A 20,067-nucleotide genomic window follows, 5' to 3' on the forward strand; every position below is an offset into this window, starting at 1 on the left:
CGCCCGTACAAACTCTCACACAGACACACGCGGGGTGCGCTGCCGCCGCCCGCCGCTGCTCCTCCTCCCGCCACCGCCTTGAGAGGGAGAGAGAGAGAGAGGGAGGCAGAGAGAGCGCTTTGTCCGCGCGCCGCCGCCCGGCCCGGGACTCTGCCCCGAGGAGGCAGCCGCGCCGAGTCCCCGCCTCCGCCTCTGCCCCCGGGCGGGCCGGGCCGGCCGCGGTGGGGGGAGCCAGGCTGAGGGTGGGGGTGGGTGGCGGGCGGGCGGAGGGCGGGGAGGGGGGGCGGAGGGCGGGGAGGGGGGGCGGAGGAGGAGGAGGAGAGACGAGGGCAGCGGAGGAGGCGAGGAGCGCCGGGTACCGGGCCGGGGGAGCCGCGGGCTCTCGGGGAAGAGACGGATGATGAACAAGCTTTACATCGGGAACCTGAGCCCCGCCGTCACCGCCGACGACCTCCGGCAGCTCTTCGGGGACAGGAAGCTGCCCCTGGCGGGACAGGTCCTGCTCAAGTCCGGCTACGCCTTCGTGGACTACCCCGACCAGAACTGGGCCATCCGCGCCATCGAGACCCTCTCGGGTAAGCAGTCGCCGCTACCCCCCTCCCCCCGCCTCGCCTAGCTCAGGCCGGGACGGCGCCCGGAGAGAGGCCGAGCCCTGCGGGCGGCGCCCTGCGGGGGCTCCCGCGCCCGCACGCTCACTTCCACGCACCAGACCCTCAACTCTCGCCGCCAGCCGGATCCCGGGACGGCCCTCTCCCCCCCCCCCCCCCCTCCGGACTCCCCCCCCCGCCCACCCAGCCGCAGCCCTGGGGCGACCCCCGAGCCGCTCCGAGGGTGCCCAGGGCTTGCTCGCTCTCTGGGGGCACCCTTCCTCCGCCTGGCTCCCAGAGCTGCTCTCCAGAGTTTCCCCACCCCCATCCTCAGAGAGCCCCCGTCCCCTCTCTTCCCTGACCTTCCCGTCACCCCCTTTGTCAGGGACCCCCTCCAAATCCTGCATCTCTTTCTCCCTTGACCGGACCTTACCCTTTTCCGTGCCTCGTGCCGGGGACCTCTCGCCCTTTGGCGTCCCCCGAGCCGCACTCTCCTTTCAAGCCCCTCTCCCCACCTCGCCTCGCGGTCCCCCACTTTCGGCACCCCCTCGGCGCCACCCTGATGATCCCCTCCGAGGTTTCGGGGCTTCCCCAACCCCAGCCCCTGCACGACGGCACATCTCTCCCGGTCCTCTCCCGAACCTCAGTCCCCTCTCGCTCGTCTCTCAAGCGCTCCTATTTTTCTCTGAATTTTTTGTCCGATTTTATTGAGAAGAACTCGGGGCTGGGGGCTTTCCGCCGTCTGTCCCCCCGCCTCCCGCTCGGCCAGAAGCACCTTTTTACGAGGTGCCCTGTCTCAACTCGGTGGGGGCCCGGGCTGAGAACCGGGAAAGAGGCGACCGGGGGGCCCGCGAGAGTGCTGGAGCCCAGACGGGAGACGGAGAGCGACACACACACACACTCGCGCGCGCGCGCACTCACCAACTCTCCCTCTCGCACACGCACCTCTCGGAGCCGCGCTCGCCCCCGGGCCGGGAGCCTGCGCCCCCAGAATCCCGGCCGGGCCGGAGCCCCTTCCCCACTGGCGAGCGGGGTGGGGGCGGGGCGGCAGCGAGGCCAAGGTGACACCCAGGAGTCGGCCGGGACTGGACTCTCGCAGAAGCAGTCCCCCGGGTGGTGGTGGGGCAGGAGGAGGGGGTCGGTGCGTCTTCTCGGGGCCACCGGGTGGAGAGGGCAGGGAGGAGAACGCAGAGGAGCCTTCGGGGCGCGGGTTAGCGGTATGGAGAAGTGGGGGCCGGGAGAGGAGCGGGGCCGCGCCAGCCCTGCAGCTTGAGTTTCAAATGAGCTCATCCTTTCAAATTGGCGCCGCTCTTTATTAAATTTGTTTTTCCGGTAGTGCCACCCACAGCTATACCTGGGGTCGGATCCCGGCTCTCGCCCTTCCCACCTCGTCCCAAGACTAGGGGCGCCCACCTTCCTTCCCACTGGGAACCAAGTTTGCCCAGCTCGAGCCGGGTAGGAGACCCCTGGAGGGCGCCCGAAGGCGGAGCCCGAGCGTGGAGTTATGTGCGTGCCCCTCCTAGACCCCCGCCGGTTTTTATCTAAGGAAGGTTCTGAGTGCTTTAATTTCTGTTTTAAAGGTAAAGTGGAATTGCATGGGAAAATCATGGAAGTTGATTACTCAGTCTCTAAAAAGCTCAGGTAAATATCTTTTATTTAGTTATTTTGTGATACGGCTTACGTAAAAATACAAAAATACACTCCGTTTTTTAAAAAATGTGCTTTTATAGCTTAAAAAAGGGCTTTTGTTTGTTTTGTTAGTGGAGATAACACAGTTTAGAAAGTTACACTTTTTACTTTCATTATAAAAGGTATTGACTGCGCTTGGGAAATATCTGGTGCCTTACTGGGGGTGAGGGGTGGCGAACCCTAGCTGTGTGAAATTCGCTGGGACCGTTAAACTTGTTTATCAAAACTTGCCTCCCACCCCTACCCCCAGCACAGTGGCAACAAATGCTTGTCAAGACTTCCTGTGAGATGTTAAGAGTAAATATTTACTTTGTCAGCTAAATTGCTTAAGTAAACTTCGCGATTAATTAGTTTTTTTTTTTAAGATAGCTTAACGTTGAATAATAAAATAATTTAGTAAGGGGTCAATATTTTGCATAGCACTCTAAAGAAGAAGGTTGTTTGGATTGGATGGCAGTTAAAAAGCCAGACTTTTTTAGTCAGTGAGACTATTGACTATTGCTTCTGAGCGTTTTGTTGTTGTTGCTTTTAAGATATGTTTGAGGCTGAACAAGAATCTGTGAAATCTGTAGGTTATATTTAAGTGCACTGTTGTTAATGAAGGAGTAAAGAGCTTTGTGGAAGTTGGATTTCTCCACAGTGATTTGCCTACGTGAGAAATATCTATGAGGAGAGAATGAGGGAGAACATCTTTGTTTAAAGTTTATTGTGGACTTTAAATCGGGGCCCTTTATTACTCATTCTGGATTTTTTTTCTCCCATGTGTCGTAACTTAGTTTATATCCCATTCACATACATTTCTTCACCGTTAGTCATTAAGTAGCTGGATTGAAAACTCTAAGTGAAGTCTTTGATTTACCACCTTTACAATTTGTGATACTCAACAGTGTAACCACTAACTTGATTTTTACCAGGATTGAATAAATTTTAAAACAAACTGACTAATTTTATAAATACTTAGATGTTTTGTTAAAGAGGTTTTAAAAACTGTGGGCGTCTTTTCAGATACTTTTATTTTAACTAAGCAACAGAATATCTTTTGTTTGCAAATGATTCTGTGAGGTGTCACAAAGCTACTGACTTTAGAAAAAGGTAAAAGTTATGATTTGCAGCTTCATGTGTAATATTAAGCTAGTTCTTCTCTCCGGGAACAGATGTAATGTGTAACTGGTTTTTCAGTTAAGTGTTTTAATTTATAAACTTTTCTATAATTTTTTTTTTGCCTGAGAAATTCAAGTTGAAACTTTCTGATCTATTAAGTACTTATTGTAAGTTTAAATTACTCATCTTACAACACTTGAAAATTTGATGAATATATTGAGTAAGGCTTGAAAGAACCACCTATAACATTTGATGGGCTATTATTCTATAAATGCCTGATTCTATGGTCTGTATGTGCTGGGGGTATAGCTGTTTTGAGCCCTTTTTTGGGTTATAATTAATAAAAATCACTCAAATTTTAACTTTGTTTAGTTGGTGTCTCATTTCATGTTGCAAAGTACATTATTTCATGTTGCAGTGTAAGTGAAATACTAATGCATCTGAAGTTATTAACTTATCCTGAGCCTTCTCACAAACAAACTTCTTCTAAACTTTTTCTTTCAAAATGAAGAGGTTATTTGTTATTAGCCAGAGTATCATTTAAGTAATTTTGCTGTGTTTATGTAAGAGTTCAGAATTAAAAGCATTCCCAGTTTTTTAGTATTAAATAAAGAGCAAACTAGGACTTACATAGTCCTATTAGTACATGATTTCTTTGAACATGTGGGCGATGTGAAATACCTAGGAGGTAGATAAAATGCGCTGTGTATGATTCACTACACTGAAGACGTCTGACATACCAAATATATGCATAAGCTGCTGCTGTAGAGGGTTGCATCATTTCTGATTGGATGGTTTTACTCTTTTTTTCCCTTTCCTTTATTGGTTTAAAATGCAGGAATTAGTTGCTTGTACTGCAGGCTAAGGGAGAGATGGCTAATGACTGGCGTTGTGTACTGAGCTCAGACCCTGGGATGAAGCAGCTGTATGTTCTCATGTACAGGGCACTATCACAGTGCTGGCTTTCAAAAAGCAGGGTACTGTGACATTTGAAACTAAAGCTTTTATGTTATATGGTGACTATTCTGGTGTTCCTTTGTTGCATTTCCATGAAATCTCACAAGTTAGAAGTAGATGTGTCAGTGCTAAGTCAGTTCTATATGTGGTTTTTGTGTTAGTTGAAGTGAAAATGTGAAGAAAACAATTCATGCTCATTGCTCGCTTCCTTAAAAAAAAAATCATTCAACAATTGAGTGCTCATTTTCCTTATATTGTTCTGATTTCTTTCTGTTTGCAAGAATGAACTTTAGTATCTACATTCCAAATAGATTTTTTTAAGCATATGATACTTTGGGAGGAGATGTTTTTATCTTAAGTCATGAAATTATTGGCGTGCCATTTGCTTACCAATTGGGTCTTTTGTTAAGTATCCTTCTAGCATCATTTTACATGTGCTATTATAGCAGACAGACTAGATAACCATTATTTTCTCAGGGTCCTCAGAAGCAGAAAACTCTTTCTTTTTTGCCACATGTGTTTCATTCTTATTAGATGCAAATTATTCTAATGCAAACCATAGACAAACCATCTATTTTTCTTACTTGCTAAGTTGGTTTCAAGCTTTGTTGAATATAAATCTTTGGATTGTTTTTCTCTATTCATATTTCTTGGTACTATATATAAATCAAAGATTGCTTAAAGAGGAAGAACCTGGTAGTGACTTTAAAATTCTGTTAAAAGTTGTGGAAACTTCCTTGAGAGAAATTTCATTTTTGATGTCGAGGAGAGTTTAGTTTAAAAACATATACAGATATCTGCATATGTACCTACACACATGCACACACAAGCACATGTCACATAAATCATTTTGGGCTAAGACATACATGAACCTGAATGTGCTTTGTAACTAAACTTGAATGATTCTGTGAGAAACAAAACTTTGAAAAATGCAATTTCTGCCCACTGCTAGGAAGTAACCAAGTGTCGCTAGACATGCTTTCACTGAGATGGTGTGAATACTATGAGGTAGTGTAGGAAAAAGCTATGAATTTGTCTTTCATGAGTTAAAAATCAGTAATTGTGTTCTATCCAATGCAAATGAATTCGGTCTCCTATAGGAATGTTAAAGAAAACAGTATCTCAATTGTATTTTGCTTGTATGTACTACATTGTGTATAGTTGAATTAAATACCAAAAAGAAAAAAAAAAAAATCACCCAACCTCAAGCCCTCCCTGCAACAAAAGCTTTTGCTGCATCAATTTTTAATTTTGTAGCAATAGAAAAGACTTTTAAAGGTTAAAATCATATGATAACCTTCTATTTAAAGAATTTGTTGAATTAAAAATTAATCCCTGAATTTAATTATACAGATTACATGTGTGGATATAACATATATTAATATAAAATACATGTCAAAGTGTAAGGTAACTTATGATTTGACTTTGAGTTGGACATTTAGTTTCCCATTTTTAAAAAAGCTAATAATTTTTTCATATGTTTCTAGGTAATGCCATAAAGAATTACACATTTTTGTGACCTTTAAGAGATAAGAATTAGAATTGAAATAGAAGCAATAAAGAAAAAAACTAGTTGATAATTTAGGTGATAATGTAGATTAAAAGTTGTCGCTTACAAATATTAAAAGACTGTCCATTTGATGTTTTATATCATTTAGCTAAATTTTAAAAACCATTGAAAGCTGCAAATCAAAATCCTTTTTATGTGCTGCTTGATTTCCAATTGGTCAAATTCATCTCAGTTTTAAATTTTTATTGTAGCAATTTATAAAAGTACTAAATGACTACATCTCCCCACTAATTCTAAAAGGAGGTTTGGTGATGTTTAATACATTTTTCAAATGGTGTTTTTTAAAATAATGTTTCCTTGTAATTATGGCTGGATATAAGATGACCAGTAAGGGATGGTCTCAGAGTTTTGTGATTTGTTCTTTTAACCTGAGATTATATGAGAGAAGATTAGTAGTATTTGTACAATAGCTTTTATACATGCTGATATAATATGTTTCTTTAAGAAGAATTTTTGAAAGGACATTAGGTGATTTAGAACTAATCGTGTATCAAAATTTATATCTAACTATTTTGAGTAGGTGTTTTTGTTTTGTGGAGGTTGCTGCAGTTTTTCAGCTGGGGGGATATAAATGAGGTTGAAAGTACAGAAGAGGATAGTAACTTGGGCACATTTATTAAAAGTCAAAACAATGAAAATCAGATTTCTACAGGAACTTTTTACACATATCTGATACTTTTCAACTTTCTAAATATTTGCTGTCTATTGCTGAATCACTCTTCCAAGTCTTCTAATGAAATTCTCAAAAGTAGATGAGCAATTGGTCAGAGTTGTGAGAGGATATTATTTGAGCTAAGTGTGTCATCTCTGTGATTCAGTGGGGTGTGTGCACATGGGTGTCTGTGTGCATGTGTGCTTTGTGGGGGACAGTGTTTTCAGACAGATGGTATCAAGAGGGAAGAGGAGGAAACCTTTAATTGAGCAACATTTGCTCTGAATTTTAGAATCTGACACGGCAAATGAAAATTGCTAGATATTTGAACCTTGTGACAAAGGGACTCCGTGTTTGCTTTGAGTGATACATAACTCTTGTAGGTGGTTAACCTTTTCGAAGCCAGGTCTCAGGCACCTATAGTGGCTTCTGCCCTAAGTGTGCTGCTGGGAGGACGATGCAATGCACAGTCTACTCTCTTCCTTTTGCTTGGATAGCCCCTCTCACTCATAGAGTTAGCTCAGTGATTCTGTGAAGGCTCTGATAATGGATAAGCCATTTTTATAAATGTTAGAAAATTCAAGATTTGAATATGCATTTTCATTTAGAAATTCTATACTGTGGAAGACAGTATATTATTTTGCACAACAGAAGTACTCTGACAGAATCAATTTCATTAGAAACATAAATATTCAATTGGTTTCTTCGGAGACTTTTAAAAAAGTTTCAAAATATATTTTTAAAAATTCCATTTACATGCCACCAAAGTGTCTTTACATTCTTTTTGGTGTTGAAGAAGAGTGGTGTGGCTTGGCTAAGTCAGTTTGTTAAAGCAGTTTTCTGAAACTTTTAGTCAAAAGCATAATTTCTCAAAAGTTATGATTAACTTCTTAATTTGAAGTATGGGATGGTTCTGTTTAACAAAACATGCCCAAGTAATTTATTAGTCAAGGTTTATCCTTTTTACACTGAAATTCAAGTCCAGTCAGTTTGGGTAGTCATTCAGAACACTGTCATTGAAAAAAACGTAATAACAAATAAACAACAAACACCTACCAGTAAAGATAACAGTCTTTCCTCCCATTTATCATCATTAAAATATTTTAAAAAATCTTTTACTTTATAATTTGACTTCATGCTTACAAACTTGTAATTTTCATTTGGTGGCATGGACTGTATGGGTTCTATTTCGGGCAGCAAAATTGTAGAGTGCTCAGAGCATTATTTTTAAGGTTTTTCTTTTCCTGTCTTGATCATGTACTTTGGTCTTTCCGTAAAATAGTGAAGAAAAATTATTTTCTTTTATAGCAAAATTCAGGTTCTGTTGCTTTGGCTTCTAAAGACAAGGGAGGATATGATAATTGTTTCTTTAATTTGGTTTAGAGTTTGAGGGCATATTGAGGTAAAGATTAAGTAGACCGGAGAAAATGGATGCTTTTACATTAATAGCAGGCCATCAGATCTAAAAGCTAACCAACCCAGTGCCCATCAGTGAATAGATATATGTCTCCTTCTCAAGCCTCTCTTTCTCACTGCGTAATAGTCTTGCATTTTTGAGATATATTTTGTTCATTTATTCCTGGATTTCCTTGTTATTTATCTATGCTGTACTTTATTCTTAAAATGTGACCATTCCTTAGAATTTTCCCATTCTGTGTACTATCAAGAATATTTCATAAAATAGGTGTTTTAATGAGTCCAATAAATGAAAATTAAGAGTTCTGATGCATGTTTTAGACTTTTTGATATTTATCTGTGTCATAAGAACTGTTGTACCTAATGACCAGGAAAATATTTTGGGACCATTGCAATGAGAATATTTTCAGCTTTTCTCATTATGATATAATTAATATGTGGCGGTGTGTGAGAATTTGCCTCAGGGGGAAGCTTGGATTTTTAATTTTTGTTTTAAAAGTGATCAGAAAGCTTGTTTCATGATTCCATGTGTTAATGTGTAAATAATGCTAGTAGCGTTCTCTTGGGGAGATACATGTATTTTTATGTGCCTGCATTGTATATTCATATAGTACGGTTGATGTCCCAGCCCCTTCAACACATTATTTCATTTATTCCAAATAATAATTATGTGAAGAAGATAAGACAAGTAATTTCCTCCCTTTTTTTCTGATGAGGAAACTTAGTTTCAGAGAGATTTAGTAATTTGCCTAAGGCTGCATGGCTATTAAATAGTGAAGCTGTGGCTCTAGCCATAGGTCTTCTGATCCTCAGTCCAGCATGCTGAGACTTTTTTCCCCCTCTTTTTTAAGTTAAAGAAGTCAGTCAAAAACATTGGAAGGCTCAAAGGGTGCTTCTCAAGAGTGATGAAAATATATGAAAATAGATTTGTTTGTGAATGACCCTTTGCAGTCTTATTCTTACATCAATCTGAGTGATCTGTACTTTGTTACAGTTTTTTAGAAACAAAAATAATTAGAAACAAACAGAGGCAATTTAAATGTTACCAGCAGCATTACCTCCTCCCAGCACCATGCTCGCCCATAGACAGAAGTGGGGTTGGAGTTTGTTGCTTTTTTCAGTGGTTGCATTCCTTGTGCTGTGAAATAGAACACTGCCAAGAAAGACATATCTCTCGACATCTTGCGCCACACGCATGAGGCAGTGAGCTATAGCTCTGGTCAAGACTGTAAGCCTTGTGGTAAAGGAAAGTCTAGCTCAAGGAATCACTTGGGTGGGTTCTTCCTGGGTTTTAACCACCCCATTGCTGGAGGTCAGGACTATGTTTTGGTTTCTTTTCCTAGTGTCTGCCAGGTCTTTCCCTAGATGTGGTGTCTCTCTGCTTCCCTTGCTGTACAGAATATGGCCTTTGGCCTCTCCTGTGGGGATGGAAGGAATATTGGTCGGATAGCACCCGTGAAGTTTTTAGAGGTTCTTCATTAATGATATAATCACTCAAAAACATATACTAAATAACAGTTTGTGAAGTGCAGTTCATTTTCCCTTAATTGTAAACTTCTCCTGCGTTTATCCTCTTGTTTCCTTTAACTTTGGGATACTGTCTTGTGTATATGGTGGTGGTGGAAGGGAGAAAGGCACTATCAAGAAAATAATAGGTGAAAAGGTTATTTCCAACTCCCCACACATTTCATTTCTTTAAGTTAGGATAGTGTGGAGTAGGATATTGCATGATCTGTGGAATTCTGACTCTGAAGATGAGGAAGGAAGGTAACTAATACTTAGGAAGCAATTCCTGTGTTAGGGGCTGCCCTAGGCTTTCTGTATCTTATTTTATCCTCACGACAGCCAGGAGAGACCTGTACTTCATCCCTATTCCAGATAGGGCTGTAAAGCTTCAGGTTCAAAAGCAATTCCTCCTTCCACCTGACTGAACCTGACCACCGAACAGTGGTCCTATTACCTTTGCTCTCCTCCTAATTTGAATATAGTAACAGCACCCTACCAGTTAAGCAGGAGTTGTGATAATGTTTACATAGGCTAGAGAGTAACTTTGTATGTTTTTCCCAACTCAGAATAAGAAATAAAATTTACATGTATACAACAGATATGCTGAGGAAGATAAGGGGCTGAAGTTCGGTTATTTTAAAATATAATATAATTGAAAAACAGCTAAAAGTGTTAGTCATAATTGGAGGACACTTTTTGAAGTAGTCCTTCCTATTGTAGAGACGTTAGTAATTATGAAAGAGAGATGTTTTTAAAAGTCATTGTGGCTGAAAATTTAGTGTAAAAAAACATAATGTGTATGCACTGTGGGGAGAAGGTCTGTATTCATGCCTTTGGCCCAGATATATATTTTTTAAATCCTGAAAAAAGACTCAGGCTTTTTTGTTTAGGACTTAGAATATTGTACAAAGTTTGGCATGGTTTCATTTTCATCTGTATATAAAAAAATGTATATGTTCTAGAGAAGGAAAATATGGGATTCTCACACATTGCTTTTCATAAAATGATTCATCCAACATTAGAAAAGTTTAAACCTTTCTGACACATGAAAATGTCAGTGAAAGCATAGGGAGTAAAGAGATCTATATGTTCTTTTTGATACAATATTTAAACATTATATATATAAAACATTGGTGACTTTTTTAAGTATATAAGACATAAGATACAATTATACTATCAGTGAGATACGAGATATACAAGAATTTTGCTTCTAGATATTGAGGTTGTGCTTTTTTGATAAAATCATAATCTTATGAGCTTTATTATGATTAAAAAATAATGACTTTTCTCCATCAAGAACCTCTAATAGAGCTTAAAATGTTATCAGAGAAGACATTTTTATTATCTTGCTACATCTCTTTTCTCTTTCTCTTCAAAAAGTAAAGCAAAAAATATGTAATCGAATGGTGATTCTGCAGACAGGTTAACTTCAAACCAATTCACGAAATAACAGATATTTTGAGAAAGCTCATGTGAGGACAGGCGATAACTATATCATATGGAGACCTTTTAATTGAGTCCCTCCTGATTGTTGTGATTTTAACAATGCATAATGAAAAATGGATGTTTTTCTTCATTCTCTGGGTAAGATTTTTGGAGTTAAAATATTTGTGCATCTTTGAGAGAGTCAGAGGTAGATGATTCAACAGTTTAACACTAAAAAAAAAAATGGAGTTTATCCTCTTCAAATAGAAAGAAGGAAGAAGGGAAAGAGAGAAAGAAAGAGAGATAGTTGGAGGGAGAGAGGGAAAGGAAGAGGCCAGGAGATAGGCGGCCATAGGAGCATAGGTGACTGAGTGAACATGTCACACAGCTCGTGCATTCTCTAATTTTGGAGCACAGGGGAAAGACTGGTGTTCACTGATAGTGCATAGAAGACAGTAAGTGACTCCAATGGTGCCAGCAGTACTGAAAACCTCACAGTTTATTCTTTGACGTTTAAAAACTCTGGGAGTATGTGGCTGGCCTGTCCCACAAAAGGTTTTGCATTTCTTTCTATGAGGCCCTGTACTGGCCACTTCCTCTCTCTCTCTCTCTCTCTCTGTTTTTCTCTCTTTTACTCTCATTCTCCTTCCCCTTTGCATTTCCGTGGGGATGGCTGGGCAGGTGTCTGGTGTGCAGGCCTGCCTCCAGTGTAGTGCCCCCTTGCTAGCTGAGTTTGGGGAAGCCAGGGAGGCGTGTGTGTGCTTGCTCAGTGTGTTGGAATGTGTGGGTTCTGTGGCATACACTTACCAGGAAAGTGTAGTAGACAGACACACACATACACACAACACAGATACACACACATACACACGCACGCACTTATCAGTGGTTGAGTGGTGGTGTCAAACATTGCTGGCTTTTATGAAGAGCTGAAAATTTGGGAAGGAATTTCACAGTGTTGAGTTTGGGATATTCCTCCCCACCCCACCCCCTCCGCCACCGAGTGCAATTGTATTTATTCTTTGTAAAGGGAAAACATCTTTTTTTCCCCCCCAAATACCATTGAAGGATAGAAAAAAATTTTGTGGATGCATAATCTGGCCTTGCTTCTGGATCTTGCTGTACTTTTTCCACCTCTCTCTTTATATGAGTAGTGATGTCTTCAAATCATGGACGCTGAATTTGTAAAATAAGCTTTTGAAAACTCTGAGTTGTGTCAGTGCTAATGGTGATAGAATCAAGGATCTTTAGAAACCAAGTTTTAAACTAAGATATTTTAAAATGTAGGATTTAGTCTCCCTTTTGAAGAATAAATAATAAAATACTAGTCAATGAATACTTCTAATTCTTTTGTCCCTTAATATTTTTTAGTATTTTACATTCATTTATTTTTTTTATTCACAAAAGATTTGAGATAACAACGGTGCTGTTTATTCAATTATTTGAAATAAAGAAGAGAGGGATTTAGTTTTATGAAGTAGGTAAGTGAAACTGACATTTTCTTTTAAGGGCTATAAAAGAACTGGGAACAGGTGGTCGGTTTTAATATAATTCTTTATATATTTTAGGAGATTTGCCAGGAAGAGTTGGTTCATTGATTTTTGTATTAATGGTTTGCTCTCCATGTCTATTTCAGTGATTTCAAAACAATAATTTTGATATTGGAAATTTGTGGCTTCAGTTCACTATTATGGACAAGATGTTAATATCTGCCTTAAAAATTTCCAGGCCTGCCTGGGGTGCCTGGGTGGCTCAGTCGTTAAGTGTCCAACTCTTGATTTCAGCTCAGGTCATGATCTCAGGGAGATGAGATAGAGCCTCACGTCAGGCTCTGTGCTCAGCAGGAAGTCGAGCCTGCCTAAGATTCTCCCACTCCTTCTACCTCTCCTCCTTCTTGTGTGCTCTCTCTAAAATAAATAAATCTTTAAAAAATATTTCCAGGCCAAAGTCCTACCTTTTCTTCCCCCTTGGTAGTATGTTTTACAGTATGTTCCACAAAGCCTTAGGATTCTGAGAAGATGCCAAATTCATGGGAAGGAAGAAGTGGACATATGTACACGGGAGATCCTGGCTTCTTAAACCACCTTTCAGTCAGAAAACAGCTATATTCATTGCAGTTTTATGTATCGGAGTTCAGTCTAGATTTTGGTTCAGAAAAGAGGTTTTCTGCTTTAAAGAACAGTTTGAACGTTATCTGTCCTATAGTATGTAATTCCATGCCTTGAATCTGTTCCTTGTTCAGGCATTCCAGCAGATCCAAAGCTCTTTCTCAACGAAAATTTAGACCCTGCCTTTGCTACTTCTAAGTCTACTTCCTGTGGAATGGCCTGTCACTTTCACTTTAGTAACAAATGTTTGCTTTGCCAACTGCATGCCAGACTAAGTAAATCTATGGATTTTTCTATAATCAATAGCACAGAATGTTTGCCCTTTGGGAACTTTCTACGGAGCTCCTTGTCCAATGATTGCAGTCCAGTTCTTGGCAGAGCCAGTAGAGTCAACTAACTCTGAAGAGTCATGGGTCTGGTGACATGGGACCCACTCATTCATCAACAGCACGTTTTTGGTTCAGGAGGTCCAAGCACGTTGGCCCTCCTGCCCCTTCTTCAAGCAGAGCACCCCTCCTTTTATCTGTTACATTTGGTGAGTTTCCATAAACACAGAGGTGATCTTCAGAATATTTTCAACTAGTTAGAATGGACACCTTGCAAGTCAGAGGGAACATAAACCATTATCTAATACACACTTGCACAGCGTCAGTCCTGCATGCATGAGTCTTGTTCTAAAACAGGGTATTAGGGACCCCTTGGTGGCTCAGTTGGTTAAGTGTCTGCCTTTGGCTCAGGTCATGATTCCGGGTTCCAGGGTCCTGGGATGGAGCCCCACATCGAGCTTCCTGCTCTGTGAGGAGCCTGCTTCTCCCTCTCTCTCTCTGAGTCTCATGAATAAATAAATAAAATCTTTAAACAGGATATTACTTCAAACAATATATGTTATTCTCTCAGTGATTTCTTAACATGTGGTCAGGGACTCTTGGGGGCAGTATCTAAAGTCCTTGGACTTTGCCTTCTGTGTTAAAGAGACTCCTGAATGGTTTTCATGCCCAGAGAGAGGAGGCTCCCCTCTGAGTTCTGTTCTGTGCCCCGTGCTCCATTGCTCCTGCTTCCTGAAGACTGGTCTTTGAAGATTGCTGATTTCATATCATACATTCAAGTTTCATAGTAAGATTGTTACAAGAAACCACTATATATTTACAGGGGTCCACACTCAAATCCCTGCAGATGATGTAAGTGGTGGCAAGGGGGGGCTTCTGTGACGTACAGGAGAGGTAACTCTTAAGTCAGCCAACTGCTACCATGTGGAAATGTAAGGCCAGCGTTCTCAAATCTGATTTTTCAGAAGAAGCTGGAATTCCAGTCAAGGTTCTTATGTTAAATATTGGCAACAATTCAAAAAAGTTTGTAGAGACTGACTGGGGTCGAAGAAGATAACTTGTGGGTTGAACCTGGCCCATGGGTTACTGTTTTGCAGTTTCTGCCACATGAAAATTCTGCACCTTCTGTAAAGACTCTCTCCATTATGTCTAGTATCTCCTATCCTAAGGCTTGCCTATGAGTGAGAGGGGAAAGTCCTTCTCTTGATAAACTGGATAAACTCGTATGTCTCTTATCTAATGATGATGATAGCTGTTTGGAAGCTCAAAATTAAAATTATGTCTCCGTTGCAGCAGCCTTCCTTAGTCTAGATAGTTTCCTGAAATAATTATTTTCTCTACTGTACCGTACCTTATACTTTAAATTTTACATAATTATTATGTTTCTATTATATGAAACCATCTGAAATCCTTTTGTAAATTTAGAATGTACATATGTAGAGTATGTGGCAATCTTATAATCTTATGTATATGCTATTTCATTATACATGTTCATGAGAAAAAAAAAGCCCTATTTTCATATAATTGGAGGAACATAGTTCCTCATCAGTCTCAATTACACCTTCTCCAATTAAACACTGGGCCATCTATAGATGAAGTTTTAAACTGTTTTCTAAGAAAATATGATTCTCATATGTCTAGCAAACATTTTTTTAAGTAAGAGCTTGAATTCTACCTGTAAATCAACATCTGATGTAAGGCAGGTAATTTTAAAAGCATAGTGTGTACTTGGCAGGAAAATTCAGTGGTGAAAAGTAGTGCTTTTAAATATTTTGAAAAGTTTTGGTTACTGTTACACTTTCTTGTATTTAAGTTGAGGAAATTGAAAGCCGTATGGATTCTGCTTCTGGGTCCTGCATGCAGTAAATACTCATTAAGGCCAAACTAAACGGAAACTGCCAGTTACCTAAGGGACCTTTAAAAAAAAAAAAAGAAACAAACACACACACACAAAGCAAAAACAACACAAACCCCAAGAAAACTGAAAAACAAAAAACTAGTAGAATATTTGGATTACCATTTTAAAAATGTGTCTTTTTATTCTAAAGCTTACATGAAATGAAATTGCTCATTTGGAGGAATCGCTATAACGGTGGTGAGGAGCGTGTCTTGGAGAACATAAATTAGATCACCTGTGGTAAGACAAATAGGGGCATATAGGAGTCTGAGAATTCAGGGTTTCATTTGGTTTTCCTCAATTGTGAAGGATCTAATGGTCATCGGTTCCACAAAAACAGCCAACTATTTTTTGGACTGATCTTTTGAACTTTACAGTTTTGAAGTTCCACGAGATCTGGCTCTTGTCTTGTTTTTTATTTCCACTGGTGCATCTTGAATGCCTTGAAAAGTGAAATTAGCTGCTCATTAAATATTTTTCAACTTTTAAACAATTAGAGCCATAATAAGGTATCCTTAATAATTTGCTTTTATTCCTTTTCCTTGTCTTTATTTTCAGACTGAGGGAGGGGAGAAATAGCAGTTCAAAGATTTTACTCTTTTGTGAATGGGTTTGGCAGTCTCTGTACTGAATGAATCTTTGGCCTAAGTGGAATGAAGACCTCATGGGCATTTTAGGTACAAAGGCCCTTTAAAAATAAGAGTTGCACTGCAAAGAGCTGTTGCACAGGCCACAAAATGAGGTTTGGAAGGTAGAGCATTAGATCTGGTGGAACCAGAATAGGTTTTCCAAATCAGTCTTTTTTTTTTTTTTTTTTTTTGTAAAGATTTAATTTGTTTATTTGACAGACAGAGATAAAAGTAGGCTGAGAGGCAGGCAGAGAGAGAAGGAAGCAGGCTCCCTGCTGAGCAGAGAGCTCGACTAGGGGCTCAATCCCAGGACCCTGAGATCATGACCTGAGCCGAAGGCAGAGGCTCTAACCCACTGAGCCACCCAGGCACCCCCCAAATCAGTCTTTAAAAAAAAAAATAATTATAATAATAATAATAAGGGTGGGTTAATCTTAGTATTATCGGATTCATTGAGATTACTCAAAAATACAATTTTTTCTGTAGGTATTTCTTTCTCCAACCCAAATTACATTAAAAATCTGCCAGGAATCACAGAAGAAACACACACATGCACACACACCCAAAACGGCTATCCTCCTATTGCAAGATAGTAGGTGGATACAAGAAGCAAGTTAAGGTATGTTTTTATGTAGTAAATCCAAGATGATCCGTTTATGCAGACAGCGTCTGAAGTTGTTGTGAGAAAATAGACACGTGCAAAAATGACAGAATTTACCAGTGGGTGAGATAATTCATACCCAAGGAGATGACTGATCTTAAAATACATGTTAATCGCAAAACAAGATGCTCAGGATGCTCTGTATTAGTAATCTTTCCCTGCATGCAAATTATCCCCAAACTGGGGTGCCTGGGTGGCTCAATGGGTTAAATGACTCTTTTTTTTTTTTTTTTTAAGATTTTATTTATTTATTTGACAGAGAGATCACAAGTAGGCAGAGAGGGAGGGGGAAGCAGGCTCCCCGCTGAGCAGAGATTTCCCCATGCGGGGCTTGATCCCAGGACCTGAGATCATGACCTAAGCTGAAGGCAGAGGCTTAACCCACTGAGCCACCCAGGTGCCCTAAACGTCTGACTCTTGATCTTAGCTCAGGTCTTGATCTCAGGGTTGTGAGTTCAAGCCCCTCATTGGACTCCATAAAAAAACAAACAAATTACCCCCAAAACGTAGCAGTTTAATGCACCGAACATTCATTATGTCTTGCATTTTCTGGGGGTCAGGAATATAGCAGCAGTTGAGCGGAGTTGTTCTAGCTCAGCATCTTTCATGAGGTGGCAGTCAAGAAGCTCTGCTGTCAGCCTCACTCATCTGGTGGCGGAAAGCCTCCTTTCTCCATGGCTGTGGATAGAGCTTTCAGGCCTTCACAGCAGGGGCCTCTCCATAGGTCCGCTCCCAGCAAGGCCCTGGGCTCCCCGGAGTGAGTAGTCCAGGAGAGCCTAACATGGTCTACAGTGCCTTGCACCACATAGTCCATGAGTTGTGCATCATCTTGTTTTGTGTGTGAGACCGGAGATGCTAGTCCAGCCTGCACTCAGTGGGAAAGAGTCACTCAAGAAGTGAGTACCCGGAGGCGGGGATCCTTGGGGCGCCTAGGATTTAACTAAGTCAGTCAGGAAAAGTCAGCAAATCAAAGAGAGCCTTGGTTGATCTGGGGTTTATACTGAGGAGAATAATGTCCTTTTGTTCATATTGATATGTAGCCCCTTTTGGAGTAAAACGAATTTCTTATAAAACACCAGTAATAACAATAACAGATTACTGAATCCTTTTATAAACCTTACTTAATTTTTCAGAACCCCTTCTAGGGTGAGGAAGGCAATGCTCTCCTTAGTTTAGAGATTGGGGACCCGAGGCCCACACTGTTCAAACTGCTTCGACAGGTCACATATTCAGCATTCGACCTGAAGTGTCTCCTCCCCCTCTCCCCAACTTTTTACCCTCCTTCTCTTCTTTTCTCCAAAGAATGATTGTAGTTACTTTCTCTTTTATAAAACACAATTTAATTTTTCCCTTTCAGCCTTATCTGTAAGAGCTGATTTTTTAAATGCATAATTGAAAAGTTTAAAACTCTGTTCTTGAAGTATCAATAAAGATGTTAGCCATTTTTCTGCCAGCAGTAAGAGCCCTTTTTGCTATTTTTGTAACTGGGTGAGGTCTGATTTCTCCAAAATTGTGCCATACTGTGGTTAGCCATGGTCTACAAGAGGAAAATAGATTTACCCTTCTTTAAAATGACTGGTTTTCTAAGAAATATGCTATTTACTATACCAAATTTGAGTAAATCTTTCTGGGACAAAATGCAGTGGTCACTTTGATATCAGATGAGACCAATTCTCTTGTCCACTGAAAATGCAAAGCATCAGGGGTGCCTGGTTGGCTCAGTCGTTAAGCATGTGCCTTTGGCTCAGGTCACTATCCCAGGGTCCTGGGATCAAGCCCTCTGTTCAGCCCCCTGCTCAGTGGGGAGCCTCCTTCTCCCTCCCCCACTCCCCCGGCTTCTGTTCCCTCTCTCGCTGTCTCTCTCTGTCAGGTAAATAAATAAAATCTTTTTTAAAAATGGAAAACATCAAGCCTTCAGATCTTTGGTATCTACCTAAATTTATCATACATTTATTTCTTGAAGAAATTTGATCACGTTTCTGGTGTTAGTCATATCCACATTGGTGTTTAATACAGATGAGTGTTTTGCCAAAATCACACAGACCTGTCCACTTTGCTTATAGAATGTCCTGACTTTGACTTCACTCAGATATAGTATGTTAATAGTCAAGTCTTTAAATTTTTATTGAATCTCAGTACTTACTTTACTTACATTACATCTTCCCATAACCCATCTAACCTTTTCTTTCAAAGGTCCTAATAACAGGATAATGTGAGTGAGGAGTTATTTTGGTTCTTTCCTTTTGAATTCGTATAGACTGAGGCTTATAGAGGGTTTAGGGTCCTTTAGGAATGATTGCTCTCAAGGAAAGATGGATGGGCTGCATCTATATAACTTCTTATATTGTTTAAGAAAAACCACTAGGGGTAAATACTGAATTCTTTTAAAGATTTTATTTACTTATTTGAGAAAGAGAGCACGGGTGGGGTGAATGGCAGTGGAAAAGCAGACTCCCCACTAAGCAGGGAGCTTGATGCGGAGCTTGATCCTAGGACCCCAAGATCTGAGCCGAAGGCAGACTTTTAACCAACTGAGTCACCCAGGGGCCCCCTGAATTTTTTACACCCTGTGTATTATAGTTAAACAGAATATATCCTGAGTTACCCTTTTTGGGAGAGGGTTGTCCTTGAATGGGTTCTCAACCTCTCTGTAGTTTAAAATCTTGATGTATTTTTTTTCACAAAGCAATCAAATGATGACATTAAAAAAAATTTTTTTTTCTTCAGAGATTTTAGAGAGAACTCCCCAACTGCCCTCAGTGGAAGGACCAAATTTAAGATTTATTTGAGATTTTTGTCATCTTCAAGTGTTAGGAGATTAAAGGTGACCGTGAATAATTCTGGGAGCCCAGAGGACGACCAGTGTGATATGTAACTCTACACATTTTTTTATTATTGTTAGTTTTGTAATATTTTGACTGCCTGTAGATATTCACCCAAAGAAATGTATTTTTTCTTAGTCTTCCTCGGTGACTTGTCTGTTAGAATCCCAGCCTGGGGGAGAAAGAGGAGGGCAAAAATCAGAAGAATGGGCTGAATGAACTGCCACAGGTGACCTGCCAAGACCTCATATAATCTCAGTTATTCCTCCTCGAGTTGCCCCTCCAGCTGATTTGTTTTTCAAGTCTAGAAAAGCAGCATTTGGGGGTAGAGGAGAACGTTTCCTTCTTGGCTGCCTCACAGAGCCTGTTTCCCAGGCCTCCTCCCAGAGCCACACAGGTGTCTCTACGTACCAAACACCTCAGTACAGAAGCTGTCCACAGAGTTCCGCTTAGGCCACCGCTCCTCTGAGTGCCTCTGGATGTGTGTCGTGGCTCTCCTGTAGGGTTGCATGTTCTTTGGAAACTTACATGTTTCCTGGTTTTAAGAAGTGCTTGTGGGCTAGTGCAATTGATGTGTGAACCTCAGACATTCTCTCTTGTGTCTAACAGCCTAGGGACCACATAATGTACAGTGAAAGTGGTTGGGTGTTTTTCATCATCAGATACATCAGATCCTCTCTGAAAACACAAGCAGCATCGGTTTCTCTGAATCTGGTTGGCGCTG

General features: G+C 40.7%; 1 protein-coding gene across 6 annotated transcripts in view; it reads left to right on the forward strand.

Annotated features, from left to right (window-relative positions):
• The first annotated feature begins 323 nt into the window (after positions 1-323).
• LOC111149590 (insulin like growth factor 2 mRNA binding protein 2) overlaps positions 324-20,067 on the forward strand; it is a 162,251-nt gene continuing 142,507 nt past the window's right edge. For 4 of the 6 annotated variants that reach the window (XM_022506716.1, XM_022506752.1, XM_022506744.1 and 1 more), the window contains exons 1-2: positions 324-575; positions 2,168-2,228. In XM_022506716.1, the coding sequence (XP_022362424.1) occupies positions 398-575; positions 2,168-2,228 (239 nt within the window). In that variant the 5' untranslated portion in view covers positions 324-397. The remainder of the gene's footprint in view (positions 576-2,167; positions 2,229-20,067) is intronic. The other 2 variants (XM_022506726.1, XM_022506763.1) reach the window with 2 other exon arrangements.

Source organism: Enhydra lutris, unplaced genomic scaffold, assembly GCF_002288905.1.
Source record: "Enhydra lutris kenyoni isolate GAN:26980312 unplaced genomic scaffold, ASM228890v2 scaffoldscaffold2, whole genome shotgun sequence".
Lineage (NCBI taxonomy): Eukaryota > Metazoa > Chordata > Mammalia > Carnivora > Mustelidae > Enhydra > Enhydra lutris.